Raw genomic sequence first — 16,144 nt, 5'->3', positions numbered from 1 at the left:
TTGTCACACTTGCCTCCCTGATTCAGTTCCCACTGGCCCCCACATGCACAGCTCCTCCCGCCCCCCCCGAGTGAGTTTGACATGAACCGTGGCCCTTGACCAGCAACTTAACTTCGTGCTAGTTTGCTCACATATGAAATAGAGAGAATGCCCATTTTAAAGGATTATCACAAGGACTAAATGAAAGCATCCCATAAGTAATAAATGATACAGAGTATTCATCACTGTTATTGAGACTAGATGTGGCCAAGAGGCCTCATCTGAGCATCTAGCTTCCTGCTCCCAGAATGGCTTTTTTTTTTTTTTCTAATTATGCCAGGGCTTCCTGAGTCACTCCCAGAATCCAATCTGAACTCTTGGATATGTAAAAACCCTGCCCAACCCCCAACTTCTCCCCTCCAAGAAAGGTTAAACAACAACACTGTTATCAATGAACAAAACCTTTTAGGGTTAAAAGTGTAATTTTATTTAGATGTTACTTGTACATAATCTATAGTAAGATATACAAACAGATAAAAATTGTTTAACAGGAGGTGTGTGTTTTTTTTTTAATACCACTTTAAATTCAATTTACAACAGCATTGGTAATACTGCAAGGTGACAGATACTCTGATTTATAAAACAAAAATTACTTGCTACTCTGGCTGATACATTCCCACTAGTCTTTAATGGATTAAAATGTATCATGTATTCCAGTTGCAAATTATTACAAAACTTTCACAACCTAGCCACTTGGTGCTCAGAAAAGATTTTGATATTCTAAAAATTTACTGAAATGAAAATGTTAATTTTCTAACCATATACTTCCACTAAAGAAAAACATAAGCGTACCAAATCTCATGGTTTGGGGTTAATAATGGAAAACCAATCACATTATGTTTGTGTAGTTAAAGTGTGGTACCAAGTAACCTTCTCATTCCCTCTGTCTAACCTATGATATGAGAAAAATGCTTGTAAGAAATTAATCTAAAATACACATGGAGGGGGAAAACTGAGAGATTTAAAATTAAAATTTAAAATATAACTACTACTTTAAGATGTAAAATCCATAGATACGAAATAGGCTTTTAAATGTCCTTCTCCATTTGTTTCGGTAAATACTTTTTGAAAACGAAAACTGAAGATTCAAAATATTCACTTTTTCCTTTTCATGTAACAGCACATTAGAAAAAGTCTGGATTTAATTTTAGAATAAATCAGATTTGCTGAGAAAAATACTGCAAAAATAATCTAAATTGAATTTTAGTCCTTTTCCATTCCATTTTAAAGGCTACGCAACACATTAGGGCAAAAGCTTTTCACTAGTAGGAAAATCAAGTCGAAAATAACTTGTTGATTAAACTACAGGAAGACAACTAATAATTAATAGGCTTATGAATATTTATGAATAAAGTGCCAGTAATTTTACTGTAATAAGATATAAATAGAAGAAATCCTGACATGGATAGTAGCTTTAGGTGTTCTCTTCATCCTGAGAACAGAAGGGACAGAAAAAACAAAGAAGTGTTACCAAATAGATGTTCTAGAATTATATAAGGAATTCCTAACTGAAAAGTAACAATAAAACAAAATACTGTAATAACAATGAAATCAGACTACAAATGGTAAAAGTCCCAAGAATAATGCCAACACAGTAGGCCTTTATGCTGAAAGAAAAAAAAAAAAAAGGGATGGTGGGGGAATCAAGGAAAGAAATGTAAAAGTCCACTAATAACTATCACTTAAATTCAGTAAAATTATGGTGACTAGCTCCAGGAAACGGAAACCCGAGAAGCACGTGTCCCAACAGCTAGTACAGCTGAGGAGACTCCGGTAAACTGATAGAAGCAGCATGGTCTCAGGAAGGGGAGGCAGACATTAGGCTTTTCAGAGTTTCAGAATCTATGTGACTAAAACCCAACCATGGGCTTTATCTGATGACCGTCCATAAGCCAAATCGGTGTCCACTAGGGAACACATGGATGTGGTTTGGGGTCCCTGCTGAAGTCCTCAGGAGGACTCATTAACAAGAATCCAGTGGCCATGGTCCTGTTTAGATGACTACCATGAACCAGACAACTGTTTGAGCTAAAGCCTCCTTCACCATGACTGAGAGTCACAAATAACCGCTCCGCTTGAAATGCTGCACGTAGGTGACAATCCCTAGGAAGTGGAGTGTCTCAGTATATTTGTGAAGTCGTGTCTACAGTCGAAGCCTGGGGGCGTTCACGGATTCTGAACAAGCAGCTACCCTTCCTCCCTAAATGACAAGAGCCGGGCTGCCAGCCGTGAGCCTTCCGCGGCTCCGCTTTCGCCAGGAAGGTGAAGCCCGGAGGTCTCCGAACTGCCGTGCGGGGAGTGCAGCAGGAAGCGTGCGGGGAAGGGAACGTGATCTGGAACAGCTACACGCCTCGTCTCATCTGAGGTACTTTTCACAGTTGAATGTGCCGACGACACCGTGAGAAAAGAGAACCGTGTGCTTCTAGGAGTAGGGCCGAGGCCCTGCTTGGGTGATGGATCCCTAATCTGGCCACAGCACCAGGAAAAGCGCATAGCTGTCAGCCTCTACTTCCACTGACAATCTAAGCTTTGTGAAATTCAGGCCAAGTGGGGCGAGGGGCGCGCTCTCCGGAGCGCGCTGAGGAGTGGGGAACTTAGGACGGCTCCAGGAGAGGCGGGGGTGAGGGGCTCCTCCGCACCCGGTGCCCCCCACCCACCCGTCGTGTTGTGCCGGGCGGCTGGGCCCCCGGGGCTCTAGGGACTCAGGGGTTCCCAGGGTCAGCCCCAAGGGCCCCGGCAGTTAGAGCAAGCACCCTGTTCTCCGCACTCGTGACCGCGCAGCCGCTGGAGCCCCTTCCGGGATCCCCGCCAACCATCCACCAAGGGAGCGCCCGCAGGGAACCCTGCCCCGGAAGCGCCTTCCAAGGTCACGGTTCACCAGAGCGCGCCACGGGAACGAACGCATCTCACGGAACTCTCCGATTCACACACGGGCGGCCGGGCTAAGGAACGGGAAGCAGCAACGTTTGATGCCCCTGACTGGTTAAATCTTTCCCCGAGAGCCAACTTCTTGGGAAACACGTTAGAAACGAACAGAAAGGGCGAAACGGTATCACTGACTGGAAGACGTCACTCTGACACATGGTCGTTAATCTTGCAAAGACCTAACACCAGGCAGCTTCACAAACACACGGCAAGTCTGCGGAATTACAGTGATCAGGAAGAGGAGACCCAAACTGCACGAAGTACTCTCGTGGCCAAGAAAAAGGAAGCAAGAGGCTGTCTTCAGGACAATGCGATAGTTACAGCGTATTTCCTCGGGTGCAGCACAATTTGCTATGTTTAGTGGCACTTAAGTATTACACAGTAAATACTGAAAAAACCCAGAATTTTTGGATGTGCAAAAGCAATATCACATTATTAATACAAAAGTTGCTACGCTATAGGATTATAATACCACTATGTGGGTGTTGGGACCACTTAAAATTTTCAATACATTTCCGACACGTGGCCCCTGGTGGCCCTGCTGCGCACGCGCGCCGCCTCAGTCGGACCAGTCGTTCTCGTCGAACTCAGAGTCGTCGTCGGAATCGCTGTACTCCACGGCGATGCGTCTGGACAGAATAGTGGCCACGTCGTTCCCGACCGGCTCCCGCTTGGCCTCTTGCTCGCGCTGTTCTTGCACCTTTTTCAACTGAATTCCTGGGGACACAACCCGGAAGGAGAATTAAATTGCTCTGCTTGCTCCAAATTAAGGAAAACAAACTAGGAAGTCTATTTAGACTTACCACCCCCTCTCTGCCCCCAAAGGTAAAAAGTTTTGTAAACCTGAAGTGAGAAAAGCTTGGGAAATTGAAGTGTCACGACCAAAAAAAAAAAGGCACTCAAAGTTGTTGACACTGTTTGTAGAAATGTGCTTTATTCCAGTGCACTTGAACATCATGAAAGAAAATTCTGGCCTGCACCTTCCACTAGGGTAGCCACTACACGTGACTGATTAAGGGTAAATTTATTGTGCCTAGTGGCTCCCATATTGGAACATACAAACATGGAGCACTTCTTCTATCATGAACAATTTCCTGGACATTGCTGTAATCCAAAGGCGTGGAAAGGAGCATTTTATGCTAATAGCTTTTGATTAGTGCCGGGAGGTAAGGGAGATCTGTGTTTCACCAATTACTTCTAAAAATGAATATAAAATACAATCATTTACTTTCTTTTTTTTTTTAAGATTTTATTTATTTATTTGACAGAGAGAGATCACAAGTAGGCATAGAGGCAGGCAGAGAGAGAGAGGAGGAAGCAGGCTCCCCGCTGAGCAGAGAGCCCGATGCGAGGCTGGATCCCAGGACCCTGAGATCATGACCTGAGCCGAAGGCAGCAGCTTAACCCACTGAGCCACCCAGGCGCCCCACAATCATTTACTTTCTTATTAAGTAACAGTAGGTGACAAAGATAATTTAAAGTTAATTATTTAATTTTTCTTTTGCAACAATTTGAGATTTTATAGAGTCCCTCCCTGTAAGACTAGTAGAAAAATGGGGCACCTGGGTGGTGTAGTTGGTTAAGCAACTGATTCAATTTTGGCTGAGTGATCTCATGATCTCACAGTTGTGGGATAGAGCCCAGAGATGGACTTCATGCTGGGCATGGAGCCTGCTAAGATTTTCTCTCTCTCTCTCTCTCTCTCTGCCCTTCTCCTCACCAAAAGAAAGACAAGTTAAAAAAAAAATTCCCATAAAAACTATACCCACGTTCCCCAACTGATAACATATGACCACTTTTTTTTTTTTTTTTTAAAGCAACCTTTATCATTTCATACACACACACACTTTTTTCTGGACCATCTGGGAATAAGTAGCATGTTACGTTCCTTTGGCCCTAAAATACTTAATGTGTAATTCCTGAAACACAATGATCAAAATCATACTACAAGCATAAATACAATACTACTATCTCTTTTATAAATATTATATAAATTTTGCCAGTAGACTTAAAAGCAGCAGAAAGTTTTCACCAGGCCTGGGATCCAACATGGGAATACCAATGACACTGTCTGTCGTCTTTCATTAATGTCCCCTAATCTGGGCAGTTCTTCAGTCTTTGTGGTCTCTGATCTTGACATTTTTTAAGAACACAGGTGGCTCCTTTGTAGACTGTCCCTTGATGTGGGCTTCTTAGAGGCTTCCTCATGATTAGATCCTGGTTATGTGATCACTCTTATTGGATGGGGCTAACAAGTATCCAAAAACAAAAACACTGTCCTACTATGACCCTAAATTTGTTATCAGTGAGGTCGCATAGCTCTGGGACTTCTTTTCTTGACAAAATCAAAGTGTGTCAATGACGTTGGAGACATATGAGAAGGCTGGGCTCGGGTGCCACACTCGGGTCTGATTTGGGGGCACTCAAGCCAAAAGCAGAGACAGTAATGTCCCAGCTGTCCTGCGAAGGACATCAGTGCCACCTTTCTCAATCCCTTCCAGACGGAAACAACAAGCCTGTGACCAAGAGATGGTGCAGCTCCCCACTGAATGAGAAGCATCTAGGACATCTGCGCATCCTGTCAGTGACCCTCACCCGGCCTGGGCTGTGCCCCAGGGCTGAGAATAAATGGGTGGAACAGATGGTTAACGTGTGGTGCTGAGGGGATGCCAGAACGGGTGAGCGTCTGGGCTCCTCCATCCTGATTTGATCAGAGAGGCTCTATTTCTGTATGTCTCATGCTCTGGGGTTCAGTGTAGGGCTTTTAGCCGACAAAAGAATCTTGTTGCTAAATACATGCTGAAAAACTTACTGGCTTCGCGCATCAAGCTAAAAATATGGGAAGTCTAGGACATAGCTTAGGTTTTTAAAAATAACTCAATCATTGCTACGAGCTCACTTCCTTTCACTTAGACATTTACCCCTGCAGTAGAATGCAGAGAAAAGACCCAGTTAACCAATGATCATCTTTATTATCTATTTCTAATCAAGTACAGCTTTCCCAAATTCTCTCAATACTCTATTATTGTGTATTTATCTTGCATGGCAAGAATAGGTCTCCTGTTAAGAAAACAAACTCAAACAAGCGTCCTTTAACCCTATTCTAAAAAACAGTTCAGTGGAGAGAGCAGTCATTTGAAGAAGACTAGGCTGTAGCTGGTTAGAGCCATAAAGAAGTCTCTTTTTAAAAGGAACGCTGTGTTTGAGGCGCTCACTTACCCATTCGAATGGCAGCAAGAAGATCACTTCGAGCGTCACTTATGGGTGGCTGTGCTGTCTCTGGGCGCTTCGCCTCAGCTGCAGGGGGGCCATGCATCGGGGAGGATGAGCGAGAAGAGCCTGCACCAGGAGGGCCCGGTGGAGGAGGCGGTGGGCCTGGAGGTGGTGGGGCTGTGACCACGAGCCCAGCGGTGGGAGGGTGAGGAGGAGTGGCGTAGGAGGAGCCGGCAGAGGCAGGGAAGGGGGGCTGCATGGGAATCTGGAGGGGGCTGACGAAAGCAGTTTGTGCTGAAGGAATCATGGGGGGTGGTGGTGGAGGAGGAGGTCCTGAAGGGTTGTAATACTCAATTATCTGTGCTGGCAGCATCCTGACAAAGAGATGAAACACACGGAGTCATTACAACAGTGACAGAGTCACAGCCTTGGAGAGTCGAACATGTCCAATTCAGAGGCCTCCCCCAAACCCAATATATACTGTCCTCTGCACTTGAAACACTGCAGGATGCAAACATCTGCACTTTGGGCCAGTCATTTTTACATGTCTACATTATTCACTATGATGAAATTCACCTACACAAATGAGCCAGAAAGAAAACCCTGGTCTCAGGGTCCTAAGAATGAGCCCCTATGTGGGGCTCCATGCTCATCGTGGAATCTGCTTAAGATTCTCTCTCTCCTCCCTCTGCCCATCCCCCATCCTCCGCTTGCATTGTCTTTTTTTCTCTATCTCAAATACATAAATAAATCTTTTTAAAAAGTAACTTTCTGTGGAAGGCTAAAATAAAACAGTTGACTGCAAAGGTTATGAACAGCAATTCAAATTTATCCTTCATAGTGGGCATCAAAGATGGGTGGCTCGCAAACTTGTCTTACAAGGGTCCTGTGGTCAGTCAGATTTGGAAAACTCTGTATTTTATACCTCATCCCCATGGAAATTCCTCAAGCCCACAGGGCCCATTAGAATATCAAAAATCTTTGAAAAGTCCTACGCCTAAGAAGTCCACTGAATCCTAATGACCACAGACCCTCTCTCTGCCGGATCTTTAATTAGGGTTTCACTCTCTGGGCACTCCCACACTCTGGGGACCCTTCAGGCGAAACAACGGAAGAGAACCTCTGAAAGCAGAGGGACATACATTTAGAAGATGACACACACTGCTATGGACTGAAGAACATGTTCATGGAAAGACACATTCAGCTTTCCTAGGTACTATCCTGGAGGGGTGAACTCTTTATAGATTACAGTTAATTCAGAAAAGAGAGGACAAAAGGCAGCCTATCAAATAAAGGTGAGTGCTTACGTTAATAAAGACATGACCACAGGGCTCTTTCTTTAGGAGCTGTTTGGATTTTACTCAAGTGACAGAAAACAAAAGGGCCTGAGGGTAGGAGGTCTGCACACCAAGAGATCAAGAGAGGGTATAGTCACCTATGGCCAAGTATAAGCAGGGGCTCCTGGGGGACAGCCCTGGAGAGTTTTCTCACTTGTGACAGGAACTGTCTGTGGTTCACCCAAAACATATACAGAGACCTGAGGGCTTGGGACAGGTTCACAAAAGCAGCACTTCATCCTTTCTCAATGCCTTGGCTTAGCAATGCCTTCACACACACCTCAAAGTATGTATGAGGGAGAGTGTGTATACATGAATACAGACACAAACCTGAGACCCGTCTGTAAGAAAAAGGGGACCAGAGTGACACTGGAATATTTTAACACAGACTTGGTCATGACTGGTACTATCTAAATCCAGAGATCCTTGGCCACATCTGGCCCCTAAGGGATGATTATTCAGCAGAAAGTTTTAGACCACACATAGCAAACTCCAACGCGACAGCAAACAGGTAGAGGACAGGAGTCTCGAGTTACCCGTAGTCCGCCGGTGCCATGGGTGCGGAGGCCTGGGACCCCTCTGCGGCCTGTGGTGGGGGTGGCGGCGGTGGCTGCTGGGGCCTGTTTAGGGCCATGTGCCGCGCCGAGGCAGAGGGGGGTCGGTACTCATGCTCAGGGGCCTGGCTTGCTGGCCCGTGTGGTGGCGCGTCCCCGGCTGCGTAAGAAGGGGTCACGGGCTGCGGGTGCAGAGAGTGGTTGGGAGTCGCTGGGTAAGAGTAATCTGTGACATCTGATGCATGCGACCTGATGTTCAGGAAAGGAGTGGGGAGGAGAAAGTCCAATTCAGTTAAAAAGATTCCCCGCAGCAGCCATAAGCATATTATTTTAATAATAACTTTGCCAATATACAGAAATCACACACTGATTTCCTTCACTCTGGACTCGGTCCAGCCCTGTGAGAGCTTCCGAGCAACGACAAAACAACTACTTTAGCAGCAAGCCCCAGTGTTACGTGGCTTCAGGGTCCCCGCGCTGAAGTGGATAAGTCAGACAGATCGGCAAGCAGGAGACAACAGAGCCCCATTTTCGCAATATTTCAGTGTGCTTTTTCTCTAAGAGAGAAGGCTACAAGGCAAATTCCATTTAATTAAAACACAGGGCCTAAGACAGAGGATTTCAGTGGCGATGGAACTGACAGCATATAATTAGATATTATAAAATGGCAGGTGAGCTGGATAAATATGAACAGTAAGAAGAGCGGAAGAAATCAAGAATGCAATTCAGTGGGTTGTAGTTTTCTTAAACAGAAGGACTGTATTTAGCCAAAAGAGAGAGCGCGCAGTGCAGTATGGAAAGGGCTTCTTTTCTTTGCACGGCAGAGCGTGAAACTCTAGAAGGAATGGAGATGTGGTATTAGATGAGCAGAGCCTGGGAAGATGCGCGGGCCACGATGCCAGCGGGGCGAGGAGGCCTGGAGGGAGCGTGGCCTGTGAGGGTGGCGGCCACCTAGGTATTAGTAAGGACAGTGGCGTGTCCCTGGCCCGGGCTACAGGCCAGCTCCGGAGATGCGCGAACTGTCAGGGCAGCCAAAGCAGGGCGGGCAAGCTGAGGCTGGGGTCCCGGAGAGCAAGGTGACGAACCCTCTGGGCACTGCATCCTCGGTGGCGCCCCCTGCCTGCGCCAGCTCCTTGGCGTCACTCATGAACTCAATGCCCATTTTCCTTCTCTCCCACTCCTCTCTTCTGGTCCTTACTCTTCTCACATGTATTTGCTGGCTTCTGTGAGGGGTCAGCTTGTGTCTCTCTCTCTGGAGGAAACAGGCAAACACACATTGGGGAAGGAGGGGACAGGGTGGGGAAGACACCAACCAAGTTTCCATCTTTGAAACTCAGGCAGTAGCTTCCCTAACCGGAGCATCACACAGCAGAGAAAACTGTCCTAAATGACAAGAGCCTGCTTTGTTGTTGTTGGTTTTTTTGGTTTGGTTTTGTTTTTGTTTTTGTTGTTGTTGTTGTTTGCTTTTTTCTTGCTGGACTGCAGTACAATAATAACTGGTAACTCACTTTTTCCCTCCTTAATTGCAGTATAAATTCTAGATTATGGTGTGGCTAGGGGTATGTCTCCTGAACTATGCAAACTATGCAAGGGAGTTGGAAATATTTAAAATTAAAAATTTTTAATGGGAGAAGAACCTGACCTAGCTTTAGGTTTAACGCATTTTAAAAACACAAATACCTAAAACTCTCGAGTCACTGGTGATGTGCACTTGACTCCGTGTGCCTATGTCACAGATTGTGTACGACTTTCTCAAGGAGACAAAGTTATCTAGCAAAATACAGAGTGCTTCTGACGAGAGGAGGAGCCAGAGATTGTAAACACTGTGGCGGGACTCAGAGTCCTACCTCAGTAAAGTGGCTCTGTGACAGAGCCCCAGTGGAGCCTGAGAAAGGGGAGGACCAGTGGAGAAGGGAGTAAGGAGCAGGCACTGAGCATCCGAGGACCAGAACTTCAGCAGGAGGGCTCTAGAGGGAAGGGCTCTGGGAAGGGTGGGCTCGAGAGGGCTGCTCGGTGAGGGGGCGCCAGTGGGATGGAGGAGAGGTGGGGAGTTGGGGGCCTGCTGGGGGACAGACAGCCCCATAGGAAGGTAGCAGTCACCCACAGAAGACGCTGTACCAACGTGGAGATGAGTGGGATGAAGCTGAAGTGTCATGATCAGCACTGATTATCTGTCGCAGGAAAGAGCATTGGTAAGAGTGAAGATCACATGGAAAACGGAGGAAGGGAAGTGTAGGCAGTGGAGACTCGGTGGGAGAATCATAAGACTCCCCTGGGGTCTTTTGGTGGACAGGTGGGTGGACAGGTGGGTCGTCAGCTGAAGCACAGGGCGCAGGACAGGAGGGGCAAGCACAAGGACACTTGCGCTGGAGTTCTCCCATCTCCTGATAATGGCGAGAGAGCAATAGGCAAGCATGTCCATTCTCATTCTGAATTTATGCTTACAATCAAACCATTCCTGATTTACAGAGAAAGCAAAACTTTATGGTTAGTGTTATGTGGATTGGGTTAAAACAGATTACTTACATGAACAGATCATATACATGCCATGGAATCTGATATGGGATTTAACTCTGTTGTCCCCCATATATCCACTAAAGACCATGTTTCTAAATAATGCTTAAGACATAAATATGAAATAACAAAAGTCAACAAATAAAAAACATAGAGCATGATTTCAATTTTGTAAGAGAAAAACATATATATGTACAGAAAAATGACCAAAGAAAGAAAGACGCTAAAAAGCAAACAGTGGTTTCTCTGGGTGATGGGATTATGGATAAGATTTAAATTTTTCTCTGTAACTTCCAAATATTAGAAGTTCCTCTTATTTTACAGTAAGAAAAAAACTGATATACTTCAGTAAAATAAAAAACAAAAGATTCTAAATTAAGGGATAGAATCCAACGATGAACTTTAATCTGTTATCTGTTACAGATAGTAAGAGGCCACAGGAAATAGGATTTGTGTTCTGAAAAATAAAAGAAATGAAGATCCATCTAAACAACATAAATACAAAAGCAGAATACTAAATGATCTCAGTAATCATTGATTTTATACCCAACATGAAACAAGTGAATCTCAGATGCTAGAACGAACAGCAAACATTCAACTGAGGGATTAAAAAACCTCATTTTTCCACCTGTACCTACTGAAAGAAGAATATATATGGAGCATTATAAAATAAAGTATATGTTTAACATGAGTAAATAATCACAATCAAATTACTTGGGGGGGGGAGTACCCTGGGGGCTATCTATAATATTCAAGTACCCCTCCTCACCCGAAGACCTGTGAGCAAATCTGAATCATCATTATTATTTTCTATGGACATAAATGGACATAGAGATTCACACCTGAGGTGAATGCTCAGTTACATCTCCAATAATTCTTGAGTACTGAACAGATATCAGCTTGTACAGAAAAACTGCCTAGAATTTATCTTCTAGCATAGCCAACCAATGACTGACAGCCCTTCCAGGGTGGGCATATTTCTGGGTGTGGTAAAGTACCAAATATGAAATATCTTCTGTGTGCAGAGTCTGTGCTAGACACTGAGGTTATAGAGAGAAAAATTAAGAAAAAAGGACACAGATATAATGTAAGGTACAGGTTGTTGCTGTTTTTGAAACATTCTTGAGTCATATAAGAATTCTCTGTTCAAATTCTGAAATGGTGATGGAAAACTCTTGAGGCTTCTGACCAGTGGGAGACCCCGACCTTACATAAGCAGAGTCGGGAAATTAAAGCCCAAGCATTAACTGACTAGTGAGACTCTATTGTACCGAGAGTCCCTTTTGCAACAAATGTGATTTAGCGACCACATCATTCGCCCCTGCAAGGAATATTTTTATTTAAATGCTTACAAATTCTTAAAGTAACTCCAACAGAATTCTTCTCCTGAAATTAGAATACATAAGATTAGTAAACTGAAGAAATAACTAACTCGTTGGTTCATCACTCTTAGAAAAGGTTTCCAGAAAAAATACTGAAGTTCCGTCTTAGGCACATCAATTACCACCTACTAATTATTTTTAGCTATCACGTGGCAAAAGAAATTCAACATTCTAAGCTAAAGAGGGAGAGAAAGGAGTAAACGATTATTAAAAATGTAAGTCATTGGCAGTTATTAAGCCCAAATATAGCATCAGTGTTAAAAAGACTACATCTAGGTTAATAGAACAATAAACGAGTTAGAGTGATGGAAAATCATACAAAGTAACCCAACATACAATGAAACCACTTTCAAGTATTATTTCAAAGTCAAAAAAATACATATCATTAATTTTTAAGGAAAGTTTGTGCAACATATCATGGGCCATATAAACACCAAAGACACTGGTGCGTTTCCAACATATAATAAAACCAATTTACTACACAGAGGCTTTCTACAACACACGCACACACACCTAGTGTCTGGGGACAGGGATCCCTCGGAAGACGCTCCGTGGTACACACTCTGAGACAGCCTGTTGTCGGGTCTAAGCTCTTTGTCATATGCCATCATACTCCACTCCTGGCGCCTGTTTCTGGCCTTCCTAACCTTTTTCACCTCCCGGGTTGTGCCATCTATACGTTTTTGCTCCTGATGTGCAGGAAGAGAAAGTAAGCATGCCGAGACAGAAGGGAAAGGAAAAGAGCAGGTTAAATGCAGTTGTAATGAACGGGAAACAAGCCCGGCACGCAGACAAGAGACATTCCCATTTCGGATCACATGAACATTCTGAAAAATTCAAACACAGTATACATTCTCTTACCTGACATAGACCCAGCAGCAGTAACTGATACTTAACCATTTAACCTAAATAAACAGAAGCTACTCTGCAGCAGCTAACTCCAGGAACTGCTTACCATAATTTCTGGTAAAGAGTTCGCACCTTACTAGGCTTTTATCTTGTTTTAATGTACTAGATCTTTTAGATCTGCATGATAGAGATAAGTGTCTGAGATACAGACAAATCACGTCCTACCACTACACACTTTTGACTGAATGGTTAACATGCAATCATCTTTCACAAAATAACTCAAAATATTCTATTGCCAGTTTCTAATAAGATTATTACAGAATATTTAAGCTAATCCTGCAACTAGCTTAACATGGAACAAAAACATGCTAAGAACCTACCTTACCATACTGAGAATCAGTCTGCTTCAGCCCTACTTTGCCAGCAAAAATGTATCCAGTAAAAACTTGGGTCCTACACAGGTGTTTCTTCAAAGGTGAGGACAGTTATTGCTACATGTTTATGTGTCTTTCATAATTCCCAAGTAAGAGGTCATGGTCTTTAAAGATGAGAACTACGTGCTTTTAACTCCTAGACTCCTGTTAAAGAACTCCCGCACATGGTTTTACAGAAGACACACGAGTGCTAAGTGGTCAGACCCAAGTGAGCTTACGCACCAGGTCAGGCGCTGAGGATACAAACAGCAGACAAACAAAAAGACAAGGAATCTGCCTCCGTGGAGCTTGCGGTCCAGTGCGAGAGGCCCAGAAAAGGACACAAACAATGTCCAGGTATAAAATATGGTAAAACATAAATGCATCAAATACCGAATGGCACCTCATCTGGAAGTCAGGGAGTGGCCGAGACTAGGCCCGTCATGTGAGCAGGTATCATTCTGCAGAGGAGCAGGGCGGGTGCATGGGCAGAGCGGATAGAATGTGAGCCAGCTCTGAGGACAGCAGCACATCAGGAGGAATGAAAGAAGGTACATGGGCAATTAAGGGGAATGGCTCCTGAGATCTCAAAGGTAAGCCAGACCTTATAGGCCGGGTCAGAGGTGTTGTTCTTTATCCCAAGGGCAAAGGAAACTATCAAAGGTGAGAAGGGAGGGGCTGACACACCGCTGAAACAATCTGAAAAGATCCCTCCAGGTTGTGGAGAACAGATTAGAAGGGGGAGGGCAGGTCCTGTGAAAGGGTGGCTGATGGTTCACGGTGGGTGCCTGGACAAAGCTGGCAGATGATGTGAACATGGAATTCACAGAACATGTATAAATAGTTAATAAAGATGTGAAAAGGTATGTGGTGCAAATGAGATTTTTGTGGGGGAGGGATGAGTCCTTCAAAATAAAATAATAATGATATGCAGGTCTGGAAGAAGTCTGTTAAGAGTGTAAACTGGTTCTGTCTTTTAATGGTCAGGGGGCAATTTGATGGTTTCTTTCAAAATTTAAAGCTCATTATTTGTCTTCTAGAAGTTTACCCAGAAGACTTATCTGCACATGGATCACGCAGTACCACAGTCCTATTAAGCAACTCTTCACATGCAACCAAAGTATGTCCTAACACAGTAAGGAGTAAACAGTTAACGTAGCATGCACACCTTTGAGTACTACACAACTATTAAAAAGAACACAGGACATCTTTAATTATGTCAATATATGTATATGTCTGCATGTGCTTGTGTAGACATCGGGTGTGGTACCATTCTATGCATATAAAAGTGCTTTGTGAAGTGTATGCATATATTTATGAATGCTTTTTAAAACGTCTAAAAATGTACAGAGTTAATCCTAATGATTGGTGACACCTGGGAAAGGAAAATCTTATCCTCAAATTTTCTACACTAATGTATTCACTTCAGTGTAACGTGAGTGTTTTACAACCAGCACGCATTGCCCGTATACTTGTAGAAACCAAAAGGAGGGAGAGTTCAATGGATTTCAACATACCTCCTGATTAAGAACCACTGTAGTCATCAGTAACTGTCACCCTTACTTTTTAAAAGATGTATGTGGACGTGTTTAGATCAAGTGTTACGATCATCTACGACTCTCCTTACAGTGGTTTAGCCTCCAAATCCACTCATCATCATGCACACAAGACACACACACACACACACACACACACACGTACGCACAAACCGACTGTGACCAAGTGTTCACAGTCGTGTGTTTGCATTCCAACTACACTGGCTTCCATTAAAGCCCCTGGAATGTATCCAACCATCTCCTAGCCCGGGACAATCCTAGCTGCCTCTACCTCTAATGCTCCTGGATTCGGAAGCTTCCCGCACCTCCTCTGCCCCCACTCCTCCAGCATCCCGGCTCATGACCATGCACGCACACAGACACGCGCGCGCACACGTGCACACATAGGCACTGACGCGGACTCTGCTTAGCAGACTTCTAACTCCCCACTGCTGGAGCTCAGTGAATGACACCGCCTCATTTGCAATGTCACCCCCCCCACACACACACCTTGTCACTTCACCCACTGCACACTGTACTTTCCCTTCACAACATTTACTAGGCACTGGAACTACACACTTACAACTACATATTTACTTGCATCATTTAAAAGATGTTTTTAAACCAGGAAATGAAGTTCAGAAACAATGGATTTCTCATCCCCAAATTTTCTAAACTAATTTTTTCTTCAGAGAGAATTTTCAGCTCCAAACTGTAAGTAACCTGTGTTTCGGAAATCCTGGGAAACAAAGGATTAACTGGTCTCATTTTCTATTCCTATATAATACAAGATTTCGTGCTAGAATTTTCAAAATTCTTTCCCTCTTTATGATTTCCAGCGGGCTGCATGATTACTTAATGTTTGTTTCCCCCACTACATTGTAATCTCCGTGACGGTGATAATCCTTCCTCACCACTGTTTATCCAGCTCGTAGAAGGCATTCAAGAAACATTATTATATAAGTGAATAAGAAACTTATCAGAATGTTATGTGTTGGAGGAATGTGTAATGAGACAAAACAGTCAAGGAAATGGTGTAATTTTGAAGACATGATAATCACCCATACATTAAGACTGTTTCCCCTGAAGAACACCACTAAAAAACTCAGATATTTTTGCCAAAAGTATCACTGAGAAGGGAAACCTAGAAGACCACTTAAAAGGACAGGCATGTTTTAAAGGAAAATACCCTTAAATTCCTGTTAGTATAAAAAGGTGTAGGGACCAATGGGCCTTGAGATAATCTGTTTCTTTTCCCGTCAAGAGACCAGGATCAGTTTTTTCTTCACTTAAATACTTAATACTTTCTTCACTTGGACACTTTCCACCTTCAACACTCAGCAGCCCTTCCAAGATTTCTCTATTCATCTCTCCACCCACAGC

The 16,144-nt window shown here is 43.9% G+C and overlaps 1 protein-coding gene across 2 annotated transcripts in view; it reads right to left on the bottom strand.

The window, feature by feature from the left end:
* Positions 1 to 442: 442 nt before the first annotated feature.
* The window catches only part of WASF3 (WASP family member 3), a 129,545-nt gene continuing 113,843 nt past the window's right edge, over positions 443 to 16,144 (bottom strand). Inside the window, exons 7-10 of one of the 2 annotated variants that reach the window (XM_082700205.1) lie at positions 9,154 to 9,320; positions 8,051 to 8,317; positions 6,184 to 6,551; positions 443 to 3,681 (exon numbers count right to left, since the gene is read on the bottom strand). In XM_082700205.1, the coding sequence (XP_082556331.1) occupies positions 3,524 to 3,681; positions 6,184 to 6,551; positions 8,051 to 8,317; positions 9,154 to 9,320 (960 nt within the window). In that variant the 3' untranslated portion in view covers positions 443 to 3,523. Of the gene's footprint in view, positions 3,682 to 6,183; positions 6,552 to 8,050; positions 8,318 to 9,153; positions 9,321 to 12,477; positions 12,654 to 16,144 lie in introns of both variants that reach the window. The other variant, XM_082700204.1, reaches the window with a different exon arrangement.

Source organism: Mustela nivalis, assembly GCF_964662115.1.
Source record: "Mustela nivalis genome assembly, chromosome: 15".
NCBI lineage: Eukaryota > Metazoa > Chordata > Mammalia > Carnivora > Mustelidae > Mustela > Mustela nivalis.
This window is presented reverse-complemented; position numbering and strand designations above follow the sequence as displayed.